This window comes from Schistocerca gregaria, chromosome 1 (assembly GCF_023897955.1).
Source record: "Schistocerca gregaria isolate iqSchGreg1 chromosome 1, iqSchGreg1.2, whole genome shotgun sequence".
NCBI lineage: Eukaryota > Metazoa > Arthropoda > Insecta > Orthoptera > Acrididae > Schistocerca > Schistocerca gregaria.
In genome coordinates this window covers 1,105,863,736-1,105,886,470 of record NC_064920.1, presented here as the reverse complement: position 1 = coordinate 1,105,886,470, position 22,735 = coordinate 1,105,863,736, and the positions used below count along the sequence as shown (strand labels likewise).

The 22,735-nt window shown below is 43.8% G+C and overlaps 1 protein-coding gene across 2 annotated transcripts in view; it reads left to right on the top strand.

Annotated features, from left to right (window-relative positions):
* LOC126282916 (trypsin delta-like) overlaps positions 1–22,735 on the top strand; it is a 121,869-nt gene that overhangs the window by 8,713 nt on the left and 90,421 nt on the right. For both annotated transcript variants that reach the window (XM_049982232.1, XM_049982231.1), the window contains exons 3-5: positions 3,474–3,571; positions 15,035–15,170; positions 19,382–19,498. In XM_049982232.1, coding sequence (XP_049838189.1) covers positions 3,474–3,571; positions 15,035–15,170; positions 19,382–19,498 — 351 coding nt within the window. The remainder of the gene's footprint in view (positions 1–3,473; positions 3,572–15,034; positions 15,171–19,381; positions 19,499–22,735) is intronic.

Sequence of the window (22,735 nt, the reverse complement as noted above, 5' to 3'; positions counted from 1 at the left end):
GGGGCGTGAGCGGAAGACGGCCTAACGGTGTGCGGGACCGTAGCCCAGCTTCATGGAGACGGTTGCGAATGGTTCTCGCCGATACCCCAGGAGCAACAGTGTCCCTAATTTGCTGGGAAGTGGCGGTGCGGTCCCCTACGGCACTGCGTAGGATCCTACGGCCTTGGCGTGCATCCGTGCGTCGCTGCGGTCCGGTCCCAGGTCGACGGGCACGTGCTCCTTCCGCCGACCACTGGCGACAACATCGATGTACTGTGGAGACCTCACGCCCCACGTGTTGAGCAATTCGGCGGTACGTCCACCCGGCCTCCCGCATGCCCACTATACGCCCTCGCTCAAAGTCCGTCAACTGCACATACGGTTCACGTCCACGCATGGTACCAGTGTTAAAGACTGCGATGGAGCTCCGTATGCCAAACTGGCTGACACTGACGGCGGCGGTGCACAAATACTGCGCAGCTAGCGCCATTCGACGGCCAACACCGCGGTTCCTGGTGTGTCCGCTGTGCCGTGCGTATGATCATTGCTTGTACAGCCCTCTCGCAGTGTCCGGAGCAAGTATGGTGGGTCTGACACACCGGGTCAATGTGTTTTTTTTTTCTATTTCCAGGAGTGTATCTACCTTCCATACGAGGGCTTTTTTTTGTCAAGGTCCAGTCGGTCGCGAAATGGAAACCACAATGAGAATCAGATATGTTTTACTTGCAACGTTTAGCTACACCTTCCAGCGGCTTCTCCACATAGCACCCGCTGCGACATACACATTTGTGGTAGCATGATATCAACTTTCCAATACCCTCACCACAGAAGGCAGCCGCCTGTATTTTCCGACAACTCTCTACTCTCGTCTGCAATTCGCCGTCTTTGCCAATACGTGAGCAAATAGATGAATATCAGAGTCAGCCGAGCCCGGACTGTGTGGTGTGAGGTGGAACGCTTCCCATCGAAAACACTCCAGGAGCATTACCGTTGCAGCTGCAATGTGAGACAAAGCTTTGTTACGTAGGACCATGCCTGATGACAACATTCCTCTTCGCTTGTTCTGCACTGCCCTTAGTACACGATTTCCTCGAAACGCCTGATCCACTCTCTGAACAAGATCATTATTTGACAATCGCTTCCTTCCCTAACCGCCTGCACCATGAACGTGTGTACGCGCTGCTTCCAAATTCCAGCACCACTTTCGGACTTCACTGTTACGCATGACAGTTAAGTTATGTGGGCTGTGTGAAATCAGGCGGAACACCTCAGCATGAAGAAATAGAACGACAGCAGGCACTTTTCACTTGGTGGGAGACTCTGTTGTTCTATGCAACTTAAAAATCCTCACTGCATACTTAGAACTGAAAACTGCAACGTGACGTGATCGACCGGTATACTCAAGACATCTGCACAAAGCTTCATTAGATTTTCACTGTGGTTTTAATTTCGCTCCTCGCCTGTTTTATCCCGTCAGTGTGCAGCGGTTCCATGTGATAAGCATTCTGAATATCTATGGAAGTCTCATAGACATGTCCGTCCAAAGCGTTATGTCACTCTTTTGTGTGAGTAATTAATGTTGATTTTGTATTTCTACTGCAGCGAACACAATCGAGAGTGTGTTTTTGCGTATTCCGATCCTTTCCTGTCCCTTCAGTTTCCTCTCTACAGCCTTCAAAGTAACAGTTCTTCAATGATTGATATGTTATTTCCTGTGGAACTAGTTTCGTACATGTTCGCCGTAGTACTGTTCAGTCCATTAGATGTTCATAATGATCCACTGATGATGTGTGACCTTGCTTCTTTTGTAGTTAAAATTTTCCGTCTTATTTCTCGTTATAGGGGGCAGTGTGGGCACAAAGACAATTCGCATGGATTTAAAAGTAATTTAATAATCATTTAATAATGTTTTCCAGTCCGACGCTCCGTAAATTTATATACACTCCTGGAAATTGAAATAAGAACACCGTGAATTCATTGTCCCAGGAAGGGGAAACTTTATTGACACATTCCTGGGGTCAGATACATCACATGATCACACTGACAGAACCACAGGCACATAGACACAGGCAACAGAGCATGCACTATGTCGGCACTAGTACAGTGTATATCCACCTTTCGATGCAATGCAGGCTGCTATTCTCCCATGGAGACGATCGTAGAGATGCTGGATGTAGTCCTGTGGAACGGCTTGCCATGCCATTTCCACCTGGCGCCTCAGTTGGACCAGCGTTCGTGCTGAACGTGCAGACCGCGTGAGACGACGCTTCATCCAGTCCGAAACATGCTCAATGGGGGACAGATCCGGAGATCTTGCTGGCCAGGGTAGTTGACTTACACCTTCTAGAGCACGTTGGGTGGCACGGGATACATGCGGACGTGCCTAACGGTGTGCGGGACCGTAGCCCAGCTTCATGGAGACGGTTGCGAATGGTCCTCGCCGATACCCCAGGAGCAACAGTGTCCCTAATTTGCTGGAAAGTGGCGGTGCGGTCCCCTACGGCACTGTGTAGGATCCTACGGTCTTGGCGTGCATCCGTGCGTCGCTGCGGTCCGGTCCCAGGTCGACGGGCACGTGCTCCTTCCGCCGACCACTGGCGACAATATCGATGTACTGTGGAGACCTCACGCCCCACGTGTTGAGCAATTCGGCGGTACGTCCACCCGGCCTCCCGCATGCCCACTATACGCCCTCGCTCAAAGTCCGTCAACTGCATATACGGTTCACGTCCACGCTGTCGCGGCATGCTACCAGTGTTAAAGACTGCGATGAAGCTCCGTATGCCACGGCAAACTGGCTGACACTGACGGCGGCGGTGCACAAATACTGCGCAGCTAGTGCCCTTCGACGGCCAACACCGCGGTTCCTGGTGTGTCCGCTGTGCCGTGCGTATGATCATTGCTTGTACAGCCCTCTCGCAGTGTCCGGAGCAAGTATGGTGGGTCTGACACACCGGTGTCAATGTGTTATTTTTTCCATTTCCAGGAGTATATATATATATATATATATATATATATATATATATATATATTAGGGAATAGTGCAGAACTCTATCCGATACCTCCCGGAACAGTAAATCTGTTTATAAAACTTAACAGAACAGATGGAAAACTGAAATGATGTGTTTCACCTCGTAACGTTTATCTCGGATATGATCTATAATACATAGATAACCGAATTTCACAATCACTACAGTTCTAAAGATTTTTCTGGAACATTTATCCACTTTCCGATGTGATTAAAGATAATAAAAAATTCACTGAACTCTAACCGGTCGATTATAGTTGCCAGCAAGATCTATCACAACTGCGAGCTACTGAGCTACTGACATCATCGCAACAACGTCATCCAGTTTCAAAAAGTATGCATACTACTGTGAAAAGGTGATCGACACAGCAGCTGTATTAGGATACTGAACAGAAATCTGAACACCTACCTGTTTTCCAGCCTTAGTGTTCGCAAGCGCTGATGATGCAGGTGTTTGGTGTTGCAGCTGTCCTTGCAGAGGAATGGTCGCCATTCGTGCGGAGCGTCCATCCTAAACGAGAACTGGGCCCTCACAGCTGCTCACTGCGTCGCTGAACTCGACAGGTGAGTGCGTCTGTGAATGGCTGAGTACCGGGCGACTGTTGCCCACAACTGTGAAATTATGAACACTGGGCGGCTTTTCGTTGACCTTCGACAACAATATCTGAATGACATCCAACAGACATAAAAAAATGCTTGTAACCCTACAGCCCAGTGACGTAAGTATTTTTTTAGCTCCTTGTAACTATATGTATTTATAAATTTTTGTCAGTAATTAGTGTTTCTGAAAATGTAATTTATGCCAATAGAATGTATCTCAGATCGTTGTAGTAAACATGGTGGCGATGTCAGGGAAATTTATATTGTACTGAACCATCGAGGTAAAGAAAGGGAAATTGGCGCTTGTTTTGAAGCCAGAGTGGACGCGGTCTGCCGCCATTTTAAATAGACCAAAACATTAGCAGGCTGCTGTGTACGATTGCTTCTTGACCGTTATTTCTGTTGTGTGCACGCAACAGCTGTTTTAAATACTGTAAATTATAGCGCTTACGTGGAAAACACAGTGTCAGGAAGGAAATTTCGAACTTTTTTCTGTCCGTGAATGTGTATTTGCCCTAGCAATACGACAAAGCTGGGCTCCTTAAAGTAACGTATTTTTCTTTGATATATTTCGAATAACCAACGAGAGACGGTTGCGATGTGAAAAGGATGCTTTCGTAATCCATTTAATTCCACTTCAACTGTATTTGAATTGATTGACTATGAAGCTGAACTCCAAGATCAAAGCTTATTTGATTTCTGATCACGTTTTCAGCTTTCAGCTCGTAGGCACAACATTTTTAATATTCGAGTTTGTAAAAGAAAAGTTACCTGCGCATTCTTTGCTAGCCCATAAACGTTCATGTCAACAAACTGAACGATTATTGAAATGTCAACGAAACAGAACTGCACAGGGATCGATAGGCAATCTGATGTCAAGGGACAGAAATAAAATGGTTCAAATGCCTCTGAGCTCTATCTGAGGTCATCAGTCCTCTAGAACTTCGAAATACTTAAACCTAAGGACATCAAACACATCCATCCCCGAGGCAGGATTCGAACCTGCGACCGTAGAGGTCGCGCGGTTCCAGACTGAAGCGCCTAGAACCGCTCGGCCACACCGGCCGGCGACAGAAATAAAACCACTACAGTAAACGAAAACAGTGCAAGCATAATTCATTTATACAAAAGAAAATATTGTTTGAACGGCTACACTTAAGAATGAAATGTGAATCCTTTAAACTTTAGATTACGATCGGATCGAAGAGTACACCCGTAAACGAGACAAGCTAGCAGTTTTGACGAAATGCACCCGACGCTATTTGGGACACGACCACGAAATTCCCCAATGGTCGAAACTAGGCACGAATACCGAAACGGTATTATAATATGTGGCAAGGCGTAAATATCTACATCTACATGACTACTCTGCAATTCACATTTAAGTGCTTGGCAGAGGGTTCATCGAACCACAATCATACTATCTCTCTACTATTCCACTCCCGAACAGCGAGCGGGAAAAACGAACACCTAAACCTTTCTGTTCGAGCTCTGATTTCTCTTATTTTATTTTGATGATCATTCCTACCTATGTAGGTTGGGCTCAACAAAATATTTTCGCATTCGGAAGAGAAAGTTGGCGACTGAAATTTCGTAAAAAGGTCTCGCCGCGACGAAAAACGTCTATGCTGTAATGACTTCCATCCCTATTCGTGTATCATATCTGCCACACTCTCTCCCCTATAACGTGATAATACAAAACGAGCTGCCCTTTTTTTGCACCCTTTCGATGTCCTCCGTCAATCCCACCTGGTAAGGATCCCACACCGCGCAGCAATATTCTAACAGAGGACGAACGAGTGTAGTGTAAGCTGTCTCTTTAGTGGACTTGTTGCATCTTCTAAGTGTCCTGCCAATGAAACGCAACCTTTGGCTCGCCTTCCCGACAATATTATCTATGTGGTCCTTCCAACTGAAGTTGTTCGTAATTTTAACACCCAGGTACTTAGTTGAATTGACAGCCTTGAGAATTGTACTATTTATCGAGTAATCGAATTCCAACGGATTTCTTTTGGAACTCATGTGGATCATCTCACACTTTTCGTTATTTAGCGTCAACTGCCACCTGACACACCATACAGCAATCTTTTCTAAATCGCTTTGCAACTGATACTGGTCTTCGGATGACCTTACTAGACGGTAAATTACAGCATCATCTGCAAACAATCTAAGAGAACTGCTCAGATTGTCACCCAGGTCATTTATATAGATCAGGAACAGAAGAGGTCCCAGGACGCTTCCCTGGGGAACACCTGATATCACTTCAGTTTTACTCGATGATTTGCCGTCTATTACTACGAACTGCGACCTTCCTGATAGGAAATCACGAATCCAGTCGCACAACTGAGACGATACCCCATAGCTCCGCAGCTTAATTAGAAGTCGCTTATGAGGAACGGTGTCAAAAGCTTTCCGGAAATCTAGAAATACGGAATCAACTTGAGATCCCCTGTCGATAGCGGCCATTACTTCGTGCGAATAAAGAGCTAGCTGCGTTGCACAAGAGCGATGTTTTCTGAATCCATGCTGATTACCTGTCAATAGATCGTTCCCTTCGAGGTGATTCACAATGTTTGAATACAGTATATGCTCCAAAACCCTACTGCAAACCGACGTCAATGATATAGGTCTGTAGTTAAATGGATTACTCCTACTACCCTTCTTGAACACTGGTGCGACCTGCGCAATTTTCCAATCTGTAGGTACAGATCTATCGGTGAGCGAGCGGTTGTATATGAGTGCTAAGTAGGGAGCTATAGTATCAGCGTAATCTGAAAGGAACCTAATCGGTATACAATCTGGCCCTAAAGACTTACCCGCATCAAGCGATTTGAGTTGCTTCGCAACCCCTAAGGTATCTATTTCTAAGAAACTCATGCTAGCAGATGTTCGTGTTTCAAATTCTGGAATATTCCATTCGTCTTCCCTGGTGAAGTAATTTCGGAAAACTGCGTTCAATAACTCCGCTTTAGCGGCACAGTCGTCGATAACAGTACCATCGGCACTGCGCAGCGAAGGTATTGACTGCGTCTTGCCGCTTGTGTACTTTACATACGACCAGTATTTCTTCGGAATTTCTACCAAATTTCGAGACATTGTTTCGTTGTGGAACCTATTAAAGGCATCTTGCATCGAAGTACGTGCCAAATTTCGCGCGTCTGTAAATTTTAGCCCATCTTCGGGATTTCGCGTTCTTCAGAACATCGCATGCTTTCTCCGTTGCCTCTGCAACAGCGTTCGGACTTTTTTTGTGTACCACGGGGGATCCGTTCCATCTCTTACCAATTTATGAGGTATGAATATCTCAATTGCTGTTGCTACTATATCTTTGAATTTGAGCCACATCTCGTCTACATTCGCATAGTCAGTTCGGAAGGAATGGAAATTGTCTTTTAGGAAGGCTTCTAGTGGCACTTTATCCGCTTTTTTAAATAAAATTATTTTGCGTTTGTTTCTGATGGATTTGGAAGAAATGGTATTGAGCCTAGCTACAATGACCTTGTGATCACTAATCCCTGTATGAGTCATGATGCTCTCTATCAGCTCTGGATTGTTTGTGGCTAAGAGGTCAAGTGTGTTTTCGCAACCATTTACAATTCGCGTGGGTTCGTGGACTAACTGCTCGAAATAATTTTCGAAGAATGCATTTAGGACAATCTCGGAAGACGTTTTCTGCCTACCACCGGTTTTGAACAAGTATTTTTGCCAACATACCGAGGGTAGGTTGAAGTCCCCACCAACTATAACCGTATGAGTGGGGTATTTATTTGTTACGAGACTCAAACTTTCTCTGAACTGTTCCGCAACTGTAATATAAGTAAGCGAGTATGGGCACAGGACATGGTCGCAGGGATATTTTGGAATTAATGAAAAAATACTTTGTGGCCCAAAGTTATTCAAGCTGCCCGCTGATCAGGAAGAGCTTTTTGCCAATAATGAATTTCATATTAAGCCTTATATCGCACTCATCACAAAGTAAGTTCCAGCCAGTGTGTTTTTAGCCGTGTAATAGGCATGCCAGCCTGACAGCAACTTGTTTGGAACATTAGAATGTGTTTAGTCCCTGCATGAAATTTGGGACTGATCGTTTATTGACCCAAGTCATTAACCATTAGCAGCATCCTGACATCCTCACCATAACTTCCGATAAAGTCATGAGTGAAAGAATAATTAAAAGCGAAATAGATTCAACTAAATTTACAGTCATTCTTCAATCAAGTAATCATTGTAATAAAAAGCATTTCTAACTATAGCTGATCATGTAGTGTTGCACTACTACTGTTGACAATTAGTTCAGACTTAAAGTGATTCAAATGCAATCTTGTTTTTGCGATGAAAGTATGCTCGCTCTCTTGTAGTCACAGAAATTTTTTGATTTTATGTTGTGTTCTCTATATTATATTAGGTGCATACGTCTACTTATTGTTAGCATTGACATAGTTGTGGCCATTAATAAAAGTTTTTAGGGCATCATTTGAAAAATAGTCAGTAAAGAACAGCAAATAAATTTTCCCACGTTTATGGAAACATCCAAACAGACAGCATTGCCCTGAGTTACGTAACACAGTACGGGTTTCGTGAAGCGTTGCTACTCATTGCACGTTATTCGTGATAGTAATTATAATTAACGTCATTGTACATTGATGTACCTAAACATTATGACCACCTGTTTAATGGTTTGTCTGTCCGTCTTTAGAACGATATTGCTGCGCGGGATTAGCCGAGCGGACTGAGGCGCTGCAGTCATTGACTGTGCGGCTGGTCCCGGCGGAGGTTCGAGTCCTCCCTCGGGCATGGGTGTGGGTGTTTGTCCTTAGGATAATTTAGGTTAAGTAGTGTGTAAGCTTAAGTCCCATAAGATTAAAAAAAACATCACTGATTCTGCGTATCAGGGATCCGACAGTCTGTTGGTAGGCTTGTGGTGGTACGTCGCACAAGTAGTCTATGCACAGGTGATGTAATTCGCGTAAATAACGGGCCGCTGATATGTGTAGGAGGTGATGGTGCCCGATAGCGACCCAGATGTAGTCCATTCAATTTACATCAGGCGAGTATGGTAGCCGAGACATTAACGTGCGTTCACTATAATTCTCCTCAGATCACACGGTTCTGGCTCAGACATACGGACAATTAGCCTACTGAAAGATGACATCGCCATCAGGGAAGACGACATCAAGCGTGGAGTTATGCAGTTGGTTCGCAGCTGTCAGCGTGACTTCGATTACTACCACGGGTCCCAACAAATCGCAGGAGAATGTCTCCCATAGCATAATACTGCTCCCACCAGCCTGCATTCGAGGGCGAGCTGCACATTTCGAGCCGCCGTTCGCCTCGATGACGGGATTTGTGGAGATGACCATCGACCTAGTGTAGCAAAAATGTGATTCACCCGAACAACCGACACTTTTCCATTGATCGACGTTCGAAGTCCGATGGTCCCGTGCCCACTGCAATCGTCGTCGGGTCAACACGTGAGATCGTGGGGGCGGTCAACTGCACAGCTCCGTGTTCAAGAGTGTACGATAGATGGTGTGCTCCGAAACACTTGTGCGTGCACCGGCAACGTGCTCTTTCACAGATCACTATCTCCCCAACTTTACAGAGAAGACAAGCCTCCGAACACCACGGGCTGTGAAGAGTCGTGTATGTCCAACCTATTTAGAGCCTAGTAGTAGTTTCACTCACTGTCCTACCACCTTCCCGTAGATGCTGACGACAGTAGCACGTGGACATTCTACATCTACATCTACATCTGCATCCATACTCCGCAAGCCACCTGACGGAGTGTGGCGGAAGGTACTCTGAGTACCTCTATCGAATCTCCCTTCTATTCCAGTCTCGTATTGTACGTGGAAAGAAGGATTGTCGGTATGCTTCTGTGTGGGCTCTAATCTGTCTGATTTTATTCTCATGGTCTCTTCGCGAGATATACGTAGGAGGGAGCAATATACTGCTTGACTCTTCGCTGAAGGTATGTTTTCGAAACTTTAACAAAAGCCCGTACCGAGCTACTGAGCGTCTCTCCTGCAGAGTCTTCCACTGGCTTTTATCTATCATCTCCGTAACGCTTTCGCAATTACTAAATGATCCTGTAACGAAGCGCGCTGCTCTCCGTTGGATCTTCTCTATCTCTTCTATCAACCCTACCTGGTGCGGATCCCACACTGCTGAGCAGTATTCAAGTATTGGGTGAACAAGCGTACTGTAACCTACTTCCTTTGTTGTCAGATTGTATTTCCTTAGGATTCTTCCAATGAATCTCAGTCTGGCATCTGCTTTACCGACGATCAACTTTATATGATCATTCCATTTTAAATCACTCCTAATGCGTACTCCCAGATAATTTATGGAATTAACTGCTTCCAGTTGCTGACCTGCTATTTTGTAGCTAAATGATAAGGGACCTATCTTTCTATGTATTCGCATCACATTACACTTGTCTACATTGAGATTCAATTGCCATTCCGTGCACCATGCGTCAATTCGCTGCAGATCCTCCTGCATTTCAGTATAATTTTCCATTGTTGCAACCTCTCGATACACCACAGCATCATCTGCAAAAAGCCTCAGTGAACTTCCGATGTCATCCGCCAGGTCATTTATGTATATTGTGAATAGCAACGGTCCTATGACACTCCCCTGCGGCACACCTGAAATCACTCTTACTTCGGAAGACTTCTCTCCATTGAGAATGACATGCTGCGTTCTGTTATCTAGCATCTCCTCAATCCAATCACACAATTGATCTGATAGTCCGTATGCTCTTACTTTGTTCATTAAACGACTGTGGGAAACTGTGTCAAACGCCTTGCGGAAGTCAAGAAACACGGCATCTACCTGTGAACCCGTGTCTAAGGCCCTCTGAGTCTCGTGGACGAATAGCGCGAGCTGGGTTTCACACGACCGTCTTTTTCGAAACCCATGCTGATTCCTACAGAGTAGATTTCCAGTCTCCAGAAAAGACATAATACTCGAACATAATACGTGTTCCTAAATTCTACAACTGATCGACGTTAGAGATATAGGTCTATAGTTCTGCACATCTGTTCGACGTCCCTTCTTGAAAACGGGGATGACCTGTGCCCTTTTCCAATCCTTTGGAACGCTTCGCTCTTCTAGAGACCTACGGTACACCGCTGCAAGAAGGGGGGCAAGTTCCTTCGCGTACTCTGTGTAAAATCGAACTGGTATCCCATCATTACCAGCGGCCTTTCCTCTTTTGAGCGATTTTGTTTCTCTATCCCTCTGTCGTCTATTTCGATATCTACCATTTGGTCAACTGTGCGACAATCTAGAGAAGGAAGCACAGTGTAGTCTTCCTCTGTGAAACAGCTTTGGAAGAAGACATTTAGTATTTCAGCCTTTAGTCTGTCATCCTCTGTTTCAGTACCATTTTGGTCACAGAGTGTCTGGACATTTTGTTTTGATCCACTAACCGCTTTGACATAGGACCAAAATTTCTTAGGATTTTCTGCCAGGTTAGTACATAGAACTTTACTTTCGAATTCATTGAAAGCCTCTCGCATAGCCCTCCTCACACTACATTTGGCTTCGCGTAATTTTTGTTTGTCTGCAAGGCTTTGGATATGTTTATGTTTGCTGTTAAGTTCCCTTTGCTTCCGCAGCAGTTTTCTAACTCGGTTGTTGTACCACGGTGGCTCTTTCCCATCTCTTACGATCTTGCTTGGCACATACTCATCTAACGCATATTGTACCATGGTTTTGAACTTTGTCCACTGATCCTCAACACTATCTGTACTTGAGACAAAACTTTTGTGTTGAGCCGTCAGGTACTCTGTAATCTGCTTTTTGTCACTTTTGCTAAACAGAAAAATCTTCCTACCTTTTTTAATATTTCTATTTACGGCTGAAATCATCGATGCAGTAACCGCTTTATGATCGCTGATTCCCTATTCTGCATTAACTGATTCAAATAGTTCGGGTCTGTTTGTCACCAGAAGGTCTAATATGTTATCGCCACGAGTCAGTTTTCTGTTTAACTGCTCAAGGTAGTTTTCAGATAAAGCACTTAAAAATATTTCACTGGATTCTTTGTCCCTGCCACCCGTTATGAACGTTTGAGTCTCCCAGTCTATATCCGGCAAATTAAAATCTCCACCCAGAACTATAACATGGTGGGGAAATCTACTCGAAATATTTTCCAAATTATTCTTCAGGTGCTGAGCCACAACAGCTGCTGAGCCCGGAGGCCTATAGAGACATCCAATTACCATGTCTGAGCCTGCTTTAACCGTGACCTTCACCCAAATCATTTCACAATTCGAATCTCCGTCAATTTCCTTCGATACTATTGCACTTCATATCGCTATAAACACGCCTCCCCCTTCACTGTCCAGCCTATCTCTGCGGTATATATTCCAATCAGAGTTTAGGATTTCATTATTGTTTACGTCTGGTTTCAGCCAACTTTCTGTTCCTAGTACTATATGGGCGTTGTGACCGTTTATTAATGAGAGCAGTTCTGGGACCTTTCTATAGACGCTCCTGCAGTTTACTATTAGCACATTTATATTGTTATTCCTTGTTGCATTTTGCCTACTCCTGCCTTGCTGCGCCATTTTCGAGATACTCGTGCAAAGGTTATATCTAATAATAACCTGCCGTCGCTATGGTGATCACCCGTCCTTGTCTGATCGGCTTACATGCTTTTGTTATCGTCTCACATGCCATCAACGCCACCAGATGGCATACAACGTTGCGGTGGGCAGTCATCATAATGTTTTGGCTTACCAGTGTGTACTAAATTAACGTCTTTAGCGTTCACGTTAGACGTGTTTTCTGTATCTAAGCACGCGCGAGTGGGCATTGTTCCGCTGCTGCATTGTCATTCTTGCCCAGTATTTGCGCGATTTCAGAGTCATTGCAGGCATTTATAAAATGTAGCTTTTGCTCGTTTTGGTACTGGCGTTCACTTTTGTTCTGCAATCCGAATTCATTCAGACATTTTCTATGCAGGATTACGGCTAACGGCGTTGAATTTTTAACTTACTACTATGTTTTAGATTTAGATCGTTGGTGTGCACAATAAACACTCGTGCGATAACGATCAAATTTTAATTACCCATATTCAATCAGTAAGCACTGATTTTCGGATTTGATGGCTTGTTTCCATTAATTAGGAAAAATTAGGAACGCGTGTCACAAAGAACCTTTTGTACGCTCAACAGTATAGGTATGTTACATTTTTTCATAAGGACAAAGTGCAAGTACTATTGGACAATCTATTAGGGACAGTCAAATGAAAAGGAGGCAATTCATAAAAGAGTAAGTAAACTGTTCATTATTTCAAAATTAATCGCCTTAACCGTTAAACCGTTTATCCCACTCTGATGCAAGTCGTTCAAAACCTTCATGGATAAATGTTTGCTGTTGTAAACGGCTCGTCCAGGTGTTGGTAACGTTGTTTCAACTAGGCTGCAGAATATTTGCTGGGAAGCCTTCACATTTCCTCCATTATGTGCCGATCATCCCCTTGTGATTTACGTAGCCTCGACTTGGCCACAGATGATTTACTGGGAAGCCTTCAAACATCCTCCATTAAACCCTTACCTCTCCTCGTGTGATTTACGTATTTTTGGAGCCCTGAAGAAAGAGATTCGTGGCCGTCGATTTGCTTCGTTACGAGGAGCTGTACGCCTGGGGACAATCATGGTTCCGTAGGCAACTACAAACATTTATCCATGAAGACACTGACCGTCTTGTTTCATACTGGGATAAATCTGTTAACAGTTTTAGTGATTACTGTTGAAATAGTTTGACTGCCCCTTACAAATAGCAATCAGGCGTTTGTATCAATTTTCTACATGGGATTAGATACTTTTAACAATCAGGGGACCAAGTGAGGTGGCGCAGTGACTAGCACGCTGGATTCGCACTCGGGAGGACGACGGTTCAAACTAGGGCTGCTGATAAAATACAGATATATCAGCATCTTTTTAAAAGGTATCGATATATGTCTGGGCGAACTTTGGCCATACATATCAATACATCAATATCAACATGGTCCCATCAAATAACGATATTTTTATTTTATACTGTATCTTTTTTTACAATTTTCGGTACTTATTTGACGTTGTTCTTTTGATATTGTAGCAGAACATAATTTTACTTTCACTGTGTGAAGGAGTCTTTCTACTTTTTGAGCTTCCAACACGTCCAGTCTTTCTCTTTGCTTGTGTGAAGCAAGTACATATGGCGCAATAGAGTCCGATTGCGCCGGGGTGTGGCGGTATGAGTGGAATAACAATATGTGCGATGTGAAGAAGTAGCATACTATTTGCATCAAAAAACAATTTTTAACGCAACTAGCGCGCTGTTTATTCACATCCTCATTCTGCAAAAATAATTTCTGAAAACGATGAACAGAAATCTAAATGACAAGATTGGTCTTTGCGGTGGGCCGAGACATGTCAGGGGAAATGTTGACGTAATCGGCGCTATCAACAGAAGCTGTAACGTTTAGCTTCACGACGTAGTTCTGACACTACAATTCCTTGGTCGCTGGCGTTGGCAGAAATTAAACAAAAGTTAGGAAGTTTTCCGGACAAATTCGATATGTGACGAAACGGAACGACGGACCCACCGGACACCTTTTACTGTGCCACTTACATGGAGCTACCGTTGTTAGCAAAGTGGTTATCGCCAAGCGTGAGGGTGCGTCGTTTTCATTTAAATTCTTGCTCTAACGGGGATAGGCAGCCTCCTAGGTTCTTGGTGTACAGATTATATAACAACAAATCAATATTTAAATACACACTTCTAAAGGCGGCGATATATTTACAATGTGAAGCGGATATTTTTGTGTGTCGGTACTTCGATATTTTTTCCACCCATATATCGATATGTCGATACTCTTTTCGATGTCGGATTCCCAGTACTTTTAACAAAATATCACTAGCCCTAGTTCAAACCCGTATCCGGCTATCCTAATTTAGGTTTTCTGTGATTTCCCTAAATGCCTTCAAGCACATGCCGGGATGGTTCCTTTGAAAAGACACGCCGATTTCCTTTTCCACCCTCCTCTAATCCAATGGACCGATCAACTCGTTGTTTTGTCCTCTTCGCCAAACCAGCCAACCAACCAAGCAATCAACAAGCAAGCAATCAGGTATATGGAGCCGGCCGCTGTGGCCAAGCAGTTGTAGGCGCTTCAGTCTGGAATCGTGCGACAGCCACGGTCGCAGGTTCGAATCCTACCTCTGGCATGGTTGTGTGTGATGTCCTTAGGTTAATTACGTTTACGTAGTTCTACGTTCTAGGGGTCTGATGACCTCAGATGTTAAATCCCAAGGTGCTCAGAGCCATTTGAACAATTTTTGAGTGATATGGATGGGGACGATTGCTGGTGTGTTCTGAATCGGTGGTAGCAGCTGTACGGAATATATCGCTCCATTCTGCTGTCTGCAGTGACATCGTTCTGGAGGTGTTGGCGGGCACCATCACGCTGTATGAAGGGGGCACACGCCACACTGTGGAGTCCTTCACGGTGCACCCGCAATACAACGCGTCTGACTCCTGGGTCAACGACATCGCCCTACTGAGGGTGCGTATACAGCGTTTAAGGATCTGTTGTTGCGTATGTCGGCTATCACATCTGTAGATGTAAGGTGAATCGTCTCACTGTACAGTTAAAGATAACTGTATGTCTAAATGTTGCAACATTGATCACTACTACAGACTTTCTAGCAAGAAGAAATTGTAATGCTAGTTATTATTTAATAATTGTGCTAACCTACATTTCTAATTACTAGGTAATGTAGTAGTTGTTACTGTTTTTTTAATGAAACTATTAATCATAGCCGGCCGTGGTGGCCAAGCGGTTCTAGGCGCGTCATTCTGGAACCGCGCGATCGCTACGGTCGCAGGTTCGAATCCTGCCTGGGGCATGGATGTGTGTGATGTCCTTAGGTTGCTTAGGTTTAAGTAGTTCTATGTTCTAGGGGTCTGATGACCTCAGAAGTTGAGTCCAATAGTGCTCAGCGCCATTTGAACCATTTTGTTAATTAAAAGGAATGAAAGGATGACATTGTAGACCGGGATTCCCCACCGGGGAAAGTTCGGCCGCCGAGTTGAAAGTCTTTTCAGCTGACGCCACATTGGGCGAACGATGATGATGAAATGATGATGTGGACAACACAACACCCAACCCCCTTCGTGTTACGGAAGTTCCTCTCTTAGACGCTGTGTTGGTGGTAATTCAAACATCTATCGTGGTACAACGCCCACTTTAGCAAGTGAACAGCTCATTGTACTGTTTTTGGGATGCCTAATTTCTCTTCCAAGCACATTTTCGTGCGATTCTGCGTGTCAGAGTGACCGCACGTCTCTCGTTAGTGGGCAAGGAGCAGACTTTAACACCTTCATTTGTTGATTGCTTGTCATTATCAAATAGGGCAGGGCAAGCAGAGGACACTAAGCACCAATGTGGCGAATTTAGCATCCTGGAGTCATATTTTTATGAAGCTCCAAGGCGAAGGCGTAAGTGGAGAGGAAAATCTAGCGCAGTTTATCTACCAGGGCGCACCCTGGGAATTATGAGTATACCCTGTGTCTCGCAATAGTGCCATTTAATTATCTTTACTTCAGTACAAATCTTGATAGAAAATGTAATATTAATTGGGGTGCGGAAGATTTCTCCCCTAATAAGAGGTTTTAGCCACAGTATTAAATGCTAAAAAATACAGAATAGAAGCGTACATAATACGTAACAGGGATCTAGGGAAAGGTATAATCTCCCTTTTTGACAGAACGAATCTAAGGGTCGGGCACAGGAGTCACCGATATCACATTTCCACTAACCGCCGCCCCAGATCTTCCATGTGCAAATGTGGCGAGCACAGTAGTAGACAGTCGCAACTGCAGACTTCACAACTAAAGTCTGAGAAACTGCTGTTTTGCACCTTTTTCATTCCGATAGAGCTCCTCGAAACTACTAGATGGTCTGGTGACTAGAACCAAGGGCCCTAAACTGCGTATGTAAGTGTGTGTAACCCAGCCCACGCTGGTTTTTTGTTTTCTTATGAAATTAACTAAAACCGCTGTGAGAAACCCAGTCGGAGGAATTCTCTCTTTTTATTTTCTGTAGTGACGCAGCATCCCGTTTCCATAACCTTTAAATCAATACTTAACAGCACATAGCTCATTGAGATAAGCTTCGCTAGGGTACTATACTTGGAAAGGCAAAGCTCATCGCAAAAAGACCTTGAAGTTTCCAGGTTCGAGTCCTGGTCTGGCATACAGTTTTAATGTTCCAGGAAGTTTCAAAACTACGCTGCAGAGCGGAAGAATCACTCTCACGCTTTGAAATAACTTGTCTTTTGAAGACGATCAATGTGCAGAATGAATTTTCACTCTGCAACGGAGTGTGCGCTGACTTTATAAACTTCCTGGAGGATTAAAACTGTGTGCTGCACCCGGACTAGAAATGGAACCTTTCCATTTTACGGACAAGTGCTCTATCAGCTGAACTATCCTAGCAATATTCACGTTCCGTTCACACAGCTAATTCCGCCAGTACTTCATCTCCGACCTTCCAAGCTTCACACTAGTTTCCCTTCGTACCTTGCTCAATTAGCATTCTAGAAGATAGGCTGTTGAGGAGAAATTGTTTCTGCACAGCCTAGGTAAATGTTTCCTGAACGAATGTTTGAATTTAAGCTGTGAAGACGGAACGGGAGGAGGTAGTTTGCCTCAGCCGGTAAGGTACCTGCGCGTGAAAGGAAAAGTTCCCGAGTTCGAGTTCCAGTCATGCTTACTGTTTCTATCTGCCTATACGTTTCGATATTGTTATGATTCCCGCTAACCGAATGCCACTATTAATTCAGCCCAAACATCCACAGTAGCAGAAAACTGCTGTAGTTCGTTCGAGGTAGCCACTGCACGCTTGTTAATTAACAGTTGGTCGACAGGGAACTCTATAGCAGAAATGTGGTAACACTATGAGAAGTATCCAAATAACGTTTATTAATGGTATGTTACACAATAGTGGTTAGCTTCGGTGAAATTCGATGCGTGGCACGTGGTGTCTCAAACCCTAATACAGGGAGATCTTGTAACTTTGCCGTCCCTCTACAGTATCTGATACACAGGGTGTTTCCGTAAGAGCGTGCAAAGATTTAACAGCACACAGAAGATGCTGCTCTGGACAACTTGAGGTAGGGAACCTGGGGTCGGAGATGCCAGCTTAAGGAGATAATAGGAATATAATGACTGTATTGTGTACTTTTTTTATTTACATTAGTTACAGTTATTTGCAATTATTATCATGGAAACAATGAACATACCATTTGTTCTGTATATTAAAAAATGTGCTGAATCTGACGGCCATCAACCTCAGTGCAAGCATGACATCAGCGAACAAGATTCTGACGCACCCCGACAAATATTCCTGGTGTGTTTCGAATCACATCACAGGCAGCTATAATTCTGGCAACTAATTCAATCTCCATGTCCACTGAGATCTCATACACAAGTGACTTTAAATATCCCCACAAGCAATAATCAAGGGGATTCCGGTCAGATGACCTCGCAGGCCATGGAATAGGACCTACCAATCCAGCGGCCAGGAAATACAGCATTGAAATGGTTGCGGACATCCACACTGAAGTGAGGTGGTGCACCGTCATGTTGTACCGTATTTACGCTGTCCCATGACAGAACGTGCTATGAATCAACGATGAAACAGTGCCTCACTATGGACAAGAAGAGTAAACAAAACCTGCAACATGACTTCCTAGTAATGAGCCTCGTTCACCTTGTCTCCTTGCAGGAAATAAAGAACGTACGTGTAAGTAAAGAGCACAGTACGTGTAAACTCTTACGCTTATTAGTTGTAAATAAGGCAGAAAACAGTGATTCTAGATAAAGGGGTAGGTAAGTTTACTTCCATATCCCCTTAAGCTGCTTCTCCGAGCCCAAGTCCCCAACCTCGAATTTTTCAGTGGAGCGTTCTCTATGTCCTGTTACGGTTTTGCTCGCTCTTACGGAAACACCCTGTATAACTGATAGTAATTGTGCACAAACTCCATAGTGGTCCAAGCTCTCCGTAAATAGCGACTGCCAAGTCGGAAAGTGTTCTTCAGAGGACTCTACTGAGCAAGTTGTGGGCACTGACCTGTCTAAGTGCTGGTTCATAACTGACTCAGTGTCTGTGGCGCGTTGTCGGCAAGGTGTAAGCAATGTGGTCGGCAGATGACGACGTTCCCTATCGGTTGTTGTCCTCGCCTTCAGCAGATGTATCGACAGGCTGAAGGAAAGGGCGCAGAAGTAGGAACAGGTCTGTTTCTGAGCCCCATCTGGAGGCCGCTGCACAGTGCTGGTACGCGAAAGGCTGGAGGCTGTTCCTGTGTAGTGGTGGTGTCTCTCAGTGTTTTTGTGAGCCTCTTGTCTGGAATACGACAAATATCTGTTTAAATATAGTTAATAAATGAGTGTCTGCATATTACATCATCATCTCCCCCATTACAACCGTCCGTTAAGTATATGATGATGTGATCGCCGCTATGATCCTCTGGCAGTGCCTGGTAAGTCCAGGGGAGAAAGCCGCGACCAGTGTCGATGTGTGGTAAGGTTAATACCGGATTCATTTCACAGATACTTCATTAATCTTATAGACGTCCAAGGCCTATCAGAGGTAAGTGGGTTGCAAAATGTCGTTTATAGCATTTACTCTTACTTATACTGTATTTTTAATGAACTGCCGTATTGATTTGTTCTTTGTTCCGATTGTGCCTCAATGTAATACTACGATAACAGGTGTCTACCCCGTTCCCGCTGAATGGTGAGACCGTGGCGCCGATCCAGCTGCCTGCACAGGGGGAGGACACTCCTGCTGGCTCGCCAGTTACGGTGGTCGGTTGGGGCCGCCTCTGGGTAAGTACTGGCTCCCTTACATGTCTGTCATCAGCACTAGGAAACACCGCAAAAGCCTACACTTACACAGCCATGAAACACTGCGCAGATCATTTCCATAATATTGTAGTACTTTCAGTTAATGTAAATGTCTTGTACACTTAAACTACTCTCGATGCCAAGCAGACCATACGAGGTAATCTATACTCCATATACTACCATCGTGCTCGACAATGGAAATAAGACTTAAGAAATATCAATACAGGTTCATAGGAATAATAGACGTAAAAAAGGGTTCGCCAATATAAAAATTTGCAAGATGTTCAAATCCCCTAGAAAAAATGGCATAAGCTCTATCGAAGGGCTGATAATATATAATACGTACAAAACCAAGAGGGAAAAGTCAGAATGCAAGACCAAGAATGAAGTGCTCGGATTAAAAAGGATGCACGACAGTGATGCTGCCTGTTCATTCTCTACATGCATAGATGGAAGTAAAGTAAAGGCTCAGGAATCAGATTAAAATTCAGATTGAAAGGATATCAATGATAAGATTCTCTTACGACAGTAGTATCCTTAGTGAAATGGAACGAACAGTCTGTTGGGCACTGGAATGAAATGACAGCAAACTGGAGGAAGGCAAAAGTAATGGTGAGTAGCAGATTTGAGATTGGCGATACACATAACTTCCAAATCGTCGATCATGAAATAAACGAAGTGACAGATTTCTGCTACCCTGGAAGCAAAGGCCATACGGCGGCTGAAACAAGGAGGACATAAAGAACAGATTAGCATAGGCACAGAGGACGTTAGTGCCTAAAATATCTCTCAAGGCAAATTTATATGAGATAGCTACGTTGGGCCTTGAAATAATTTAACACCTGTACTAGAAAACAATTAGGACAGTCAAGATCACAAGGAACATTTATTTGAAGGTCACCGGTTCCGATCATCAGATGATCACCTTCAGATCTACAGGAATTTTGACGGACAATGGCTGTTGGTCTGAAGATGATCACATGATGATCGAAACCGGTCATCTTTTACTATATGTGCCTTCCGATTTGGACTGTTATACTTATTTTCAGGTATTATATTTTGATCGCAAACATTTTCAAAAATAATAGAAAATTTGTGCCGGACCGATACTCGAGCCTGGATGCTCCGCGTAACTAGAACGGCTCCCGTAACTATCTTGGCTATCCGGACACGGTTCCCGTCCGACTCAGATTCACAAGTGCTGCGTACCGCCGACGATGTGACGCCTTTCAGTACCCCATTGCTCGCAGCCTTACTGTATTCCCACAAGGGGAAAAACGATGGTATACATCTGCACTGAAATACTCGTATCCCATAGAGGCATGTCTGTACAGCTACATTGTTCGTGCCTGTTCTTTCCAACGTGTCCGAAAGAACAGATACCGCAAATATAATTGTAAAATAACTCTTCTCGTATCAAACACTGGCATTAATTTGAGGACGAAATTTCTAAGAATGTGCGTTTAGAACATTGCATTTTACGGAAGTGAGTAATGGATTACGGGGAAACCAGAGAAGAAGAGAATCGAAGCGTTTGAGATGTCGTGCTATAGAAGGATTTCGAAAAGTAGAGGGACTAACAAGATAAGAAATGCGGAAGTTCTCTGCAGAGTCAGCGAGAAAGTGAATGCATGGAGAACACTGTCAATAAGTAGTGACAGGAAAATGGGACACGTGTTGAGATGTGAGGCAATAACTTCTGTGGTACTAGAGGAAACTGTAGAGAGTAAGAATTAGTGGAAGGCAGAGACTGGAATACGTCTAGCAGGTATTGAGGACATTGGCTACAAGTGCTACTCTGTTGGTATAGGAGAGGAAGCTGTGGCAGACGAATCAAAACCAAACGACTTATACACCGCCCCCTCTTCCCCTCTCCGCTAGCATTCTGATTGCCTGTTCTGAATGGAGGATTAAAGCGCTACCTTATCTAATACTGACTAGGTATTTGGTTCGAGGGAGCGAGGGAGTTCTCTTGGTGGTATTCGGACATGAAGTTTTCCAGTCTCCCTTCTACATTCTCAGGGCTCTTTCCATGTGTGGCAAGAATTAGATCATTGGACAAAAATAACTATCTTTATTGTTCTAATTCTAAATTAATATATTTGTTTTGCAAAACTTGCAGTTCTCCAGAGCAGTCCTCCAAACGGCTATACGCCGGGCACATTTGCGTTGTAAACGCATAGTACTGAATGAGTATTGAAAGTGATCGCTAAGTATCCTTAACACGTACGATCACTTACAACCTTTAGTTCAGAAATTCAGAATGTTCTTCCCATAAGGAATTATCATCTAACAACACTTCTAGAAATGTAAGATGTTTTCCCAGTGCTGCAGCACACTGAATGTAATACCCCTGGCTTATCTTCTCACATCTCCACAGTTCATCCATACTTTTTCCTCACATTTACCACCATAGAATTCTATTTAAACCATAGGTTTTGCTTTTTCTGTTGTAACTGAGATCTATCACCGTAAATTAGCTTCATTACGTTCTTGCATATAATAGCTAATATCATCTGTGAACAAATATCTTATAAATAAATATTGGATGTTACGTCGAAACAATGAAAATGGGACTCACGTATTATATAAGATTAAAATGGAAATACTTCGGATAGAGCCCAAGAATTGATCAATTCAGACAATGTTGAAAAAGTAGGAGGTTGGCCTAGTATGCAACAAAATCAAACGCTATTTAATCATGATGTTGCCTGTCTCTTAGGAGTGTAAGAAAGATATGGACTATGTGCTGCGAGAGCAAACAGGTCTGGAAAACATATGATATACCATAAGATAGGCAACCCAACTTACGTTATACACACCAAAGGCAGACGATGCGAGTTAGATTCCCTATCTTAAAGTGCGTTATATTCCCAGACATGTTTGCACTCCCTCTACGTACATCGGAAAATGACGTGCAACTGCGCACAAGATGAGAAGCTAAAAGAAGGGTCTGACACCGCATATAACAGATCAAACCACTTTGTTATAAAAAGTTATGTGCTCTAATCCTGGTCCAGCACACACGATTCAAAACAAGTCACACAGTGCTGCGAGTGAATGATTTATTCTGGAGCTTTGTAGTAACTTGACATTTAGGGAACAGTTAGCAACCTTATTTTTAAAAAATCAATAATAGATGAAAAAGCAAATATGTGGCAAAGATTTATCATTTTTATCCTTTTATGTGGAAGTTCAGTCACTGCTCCTGCAATGAAA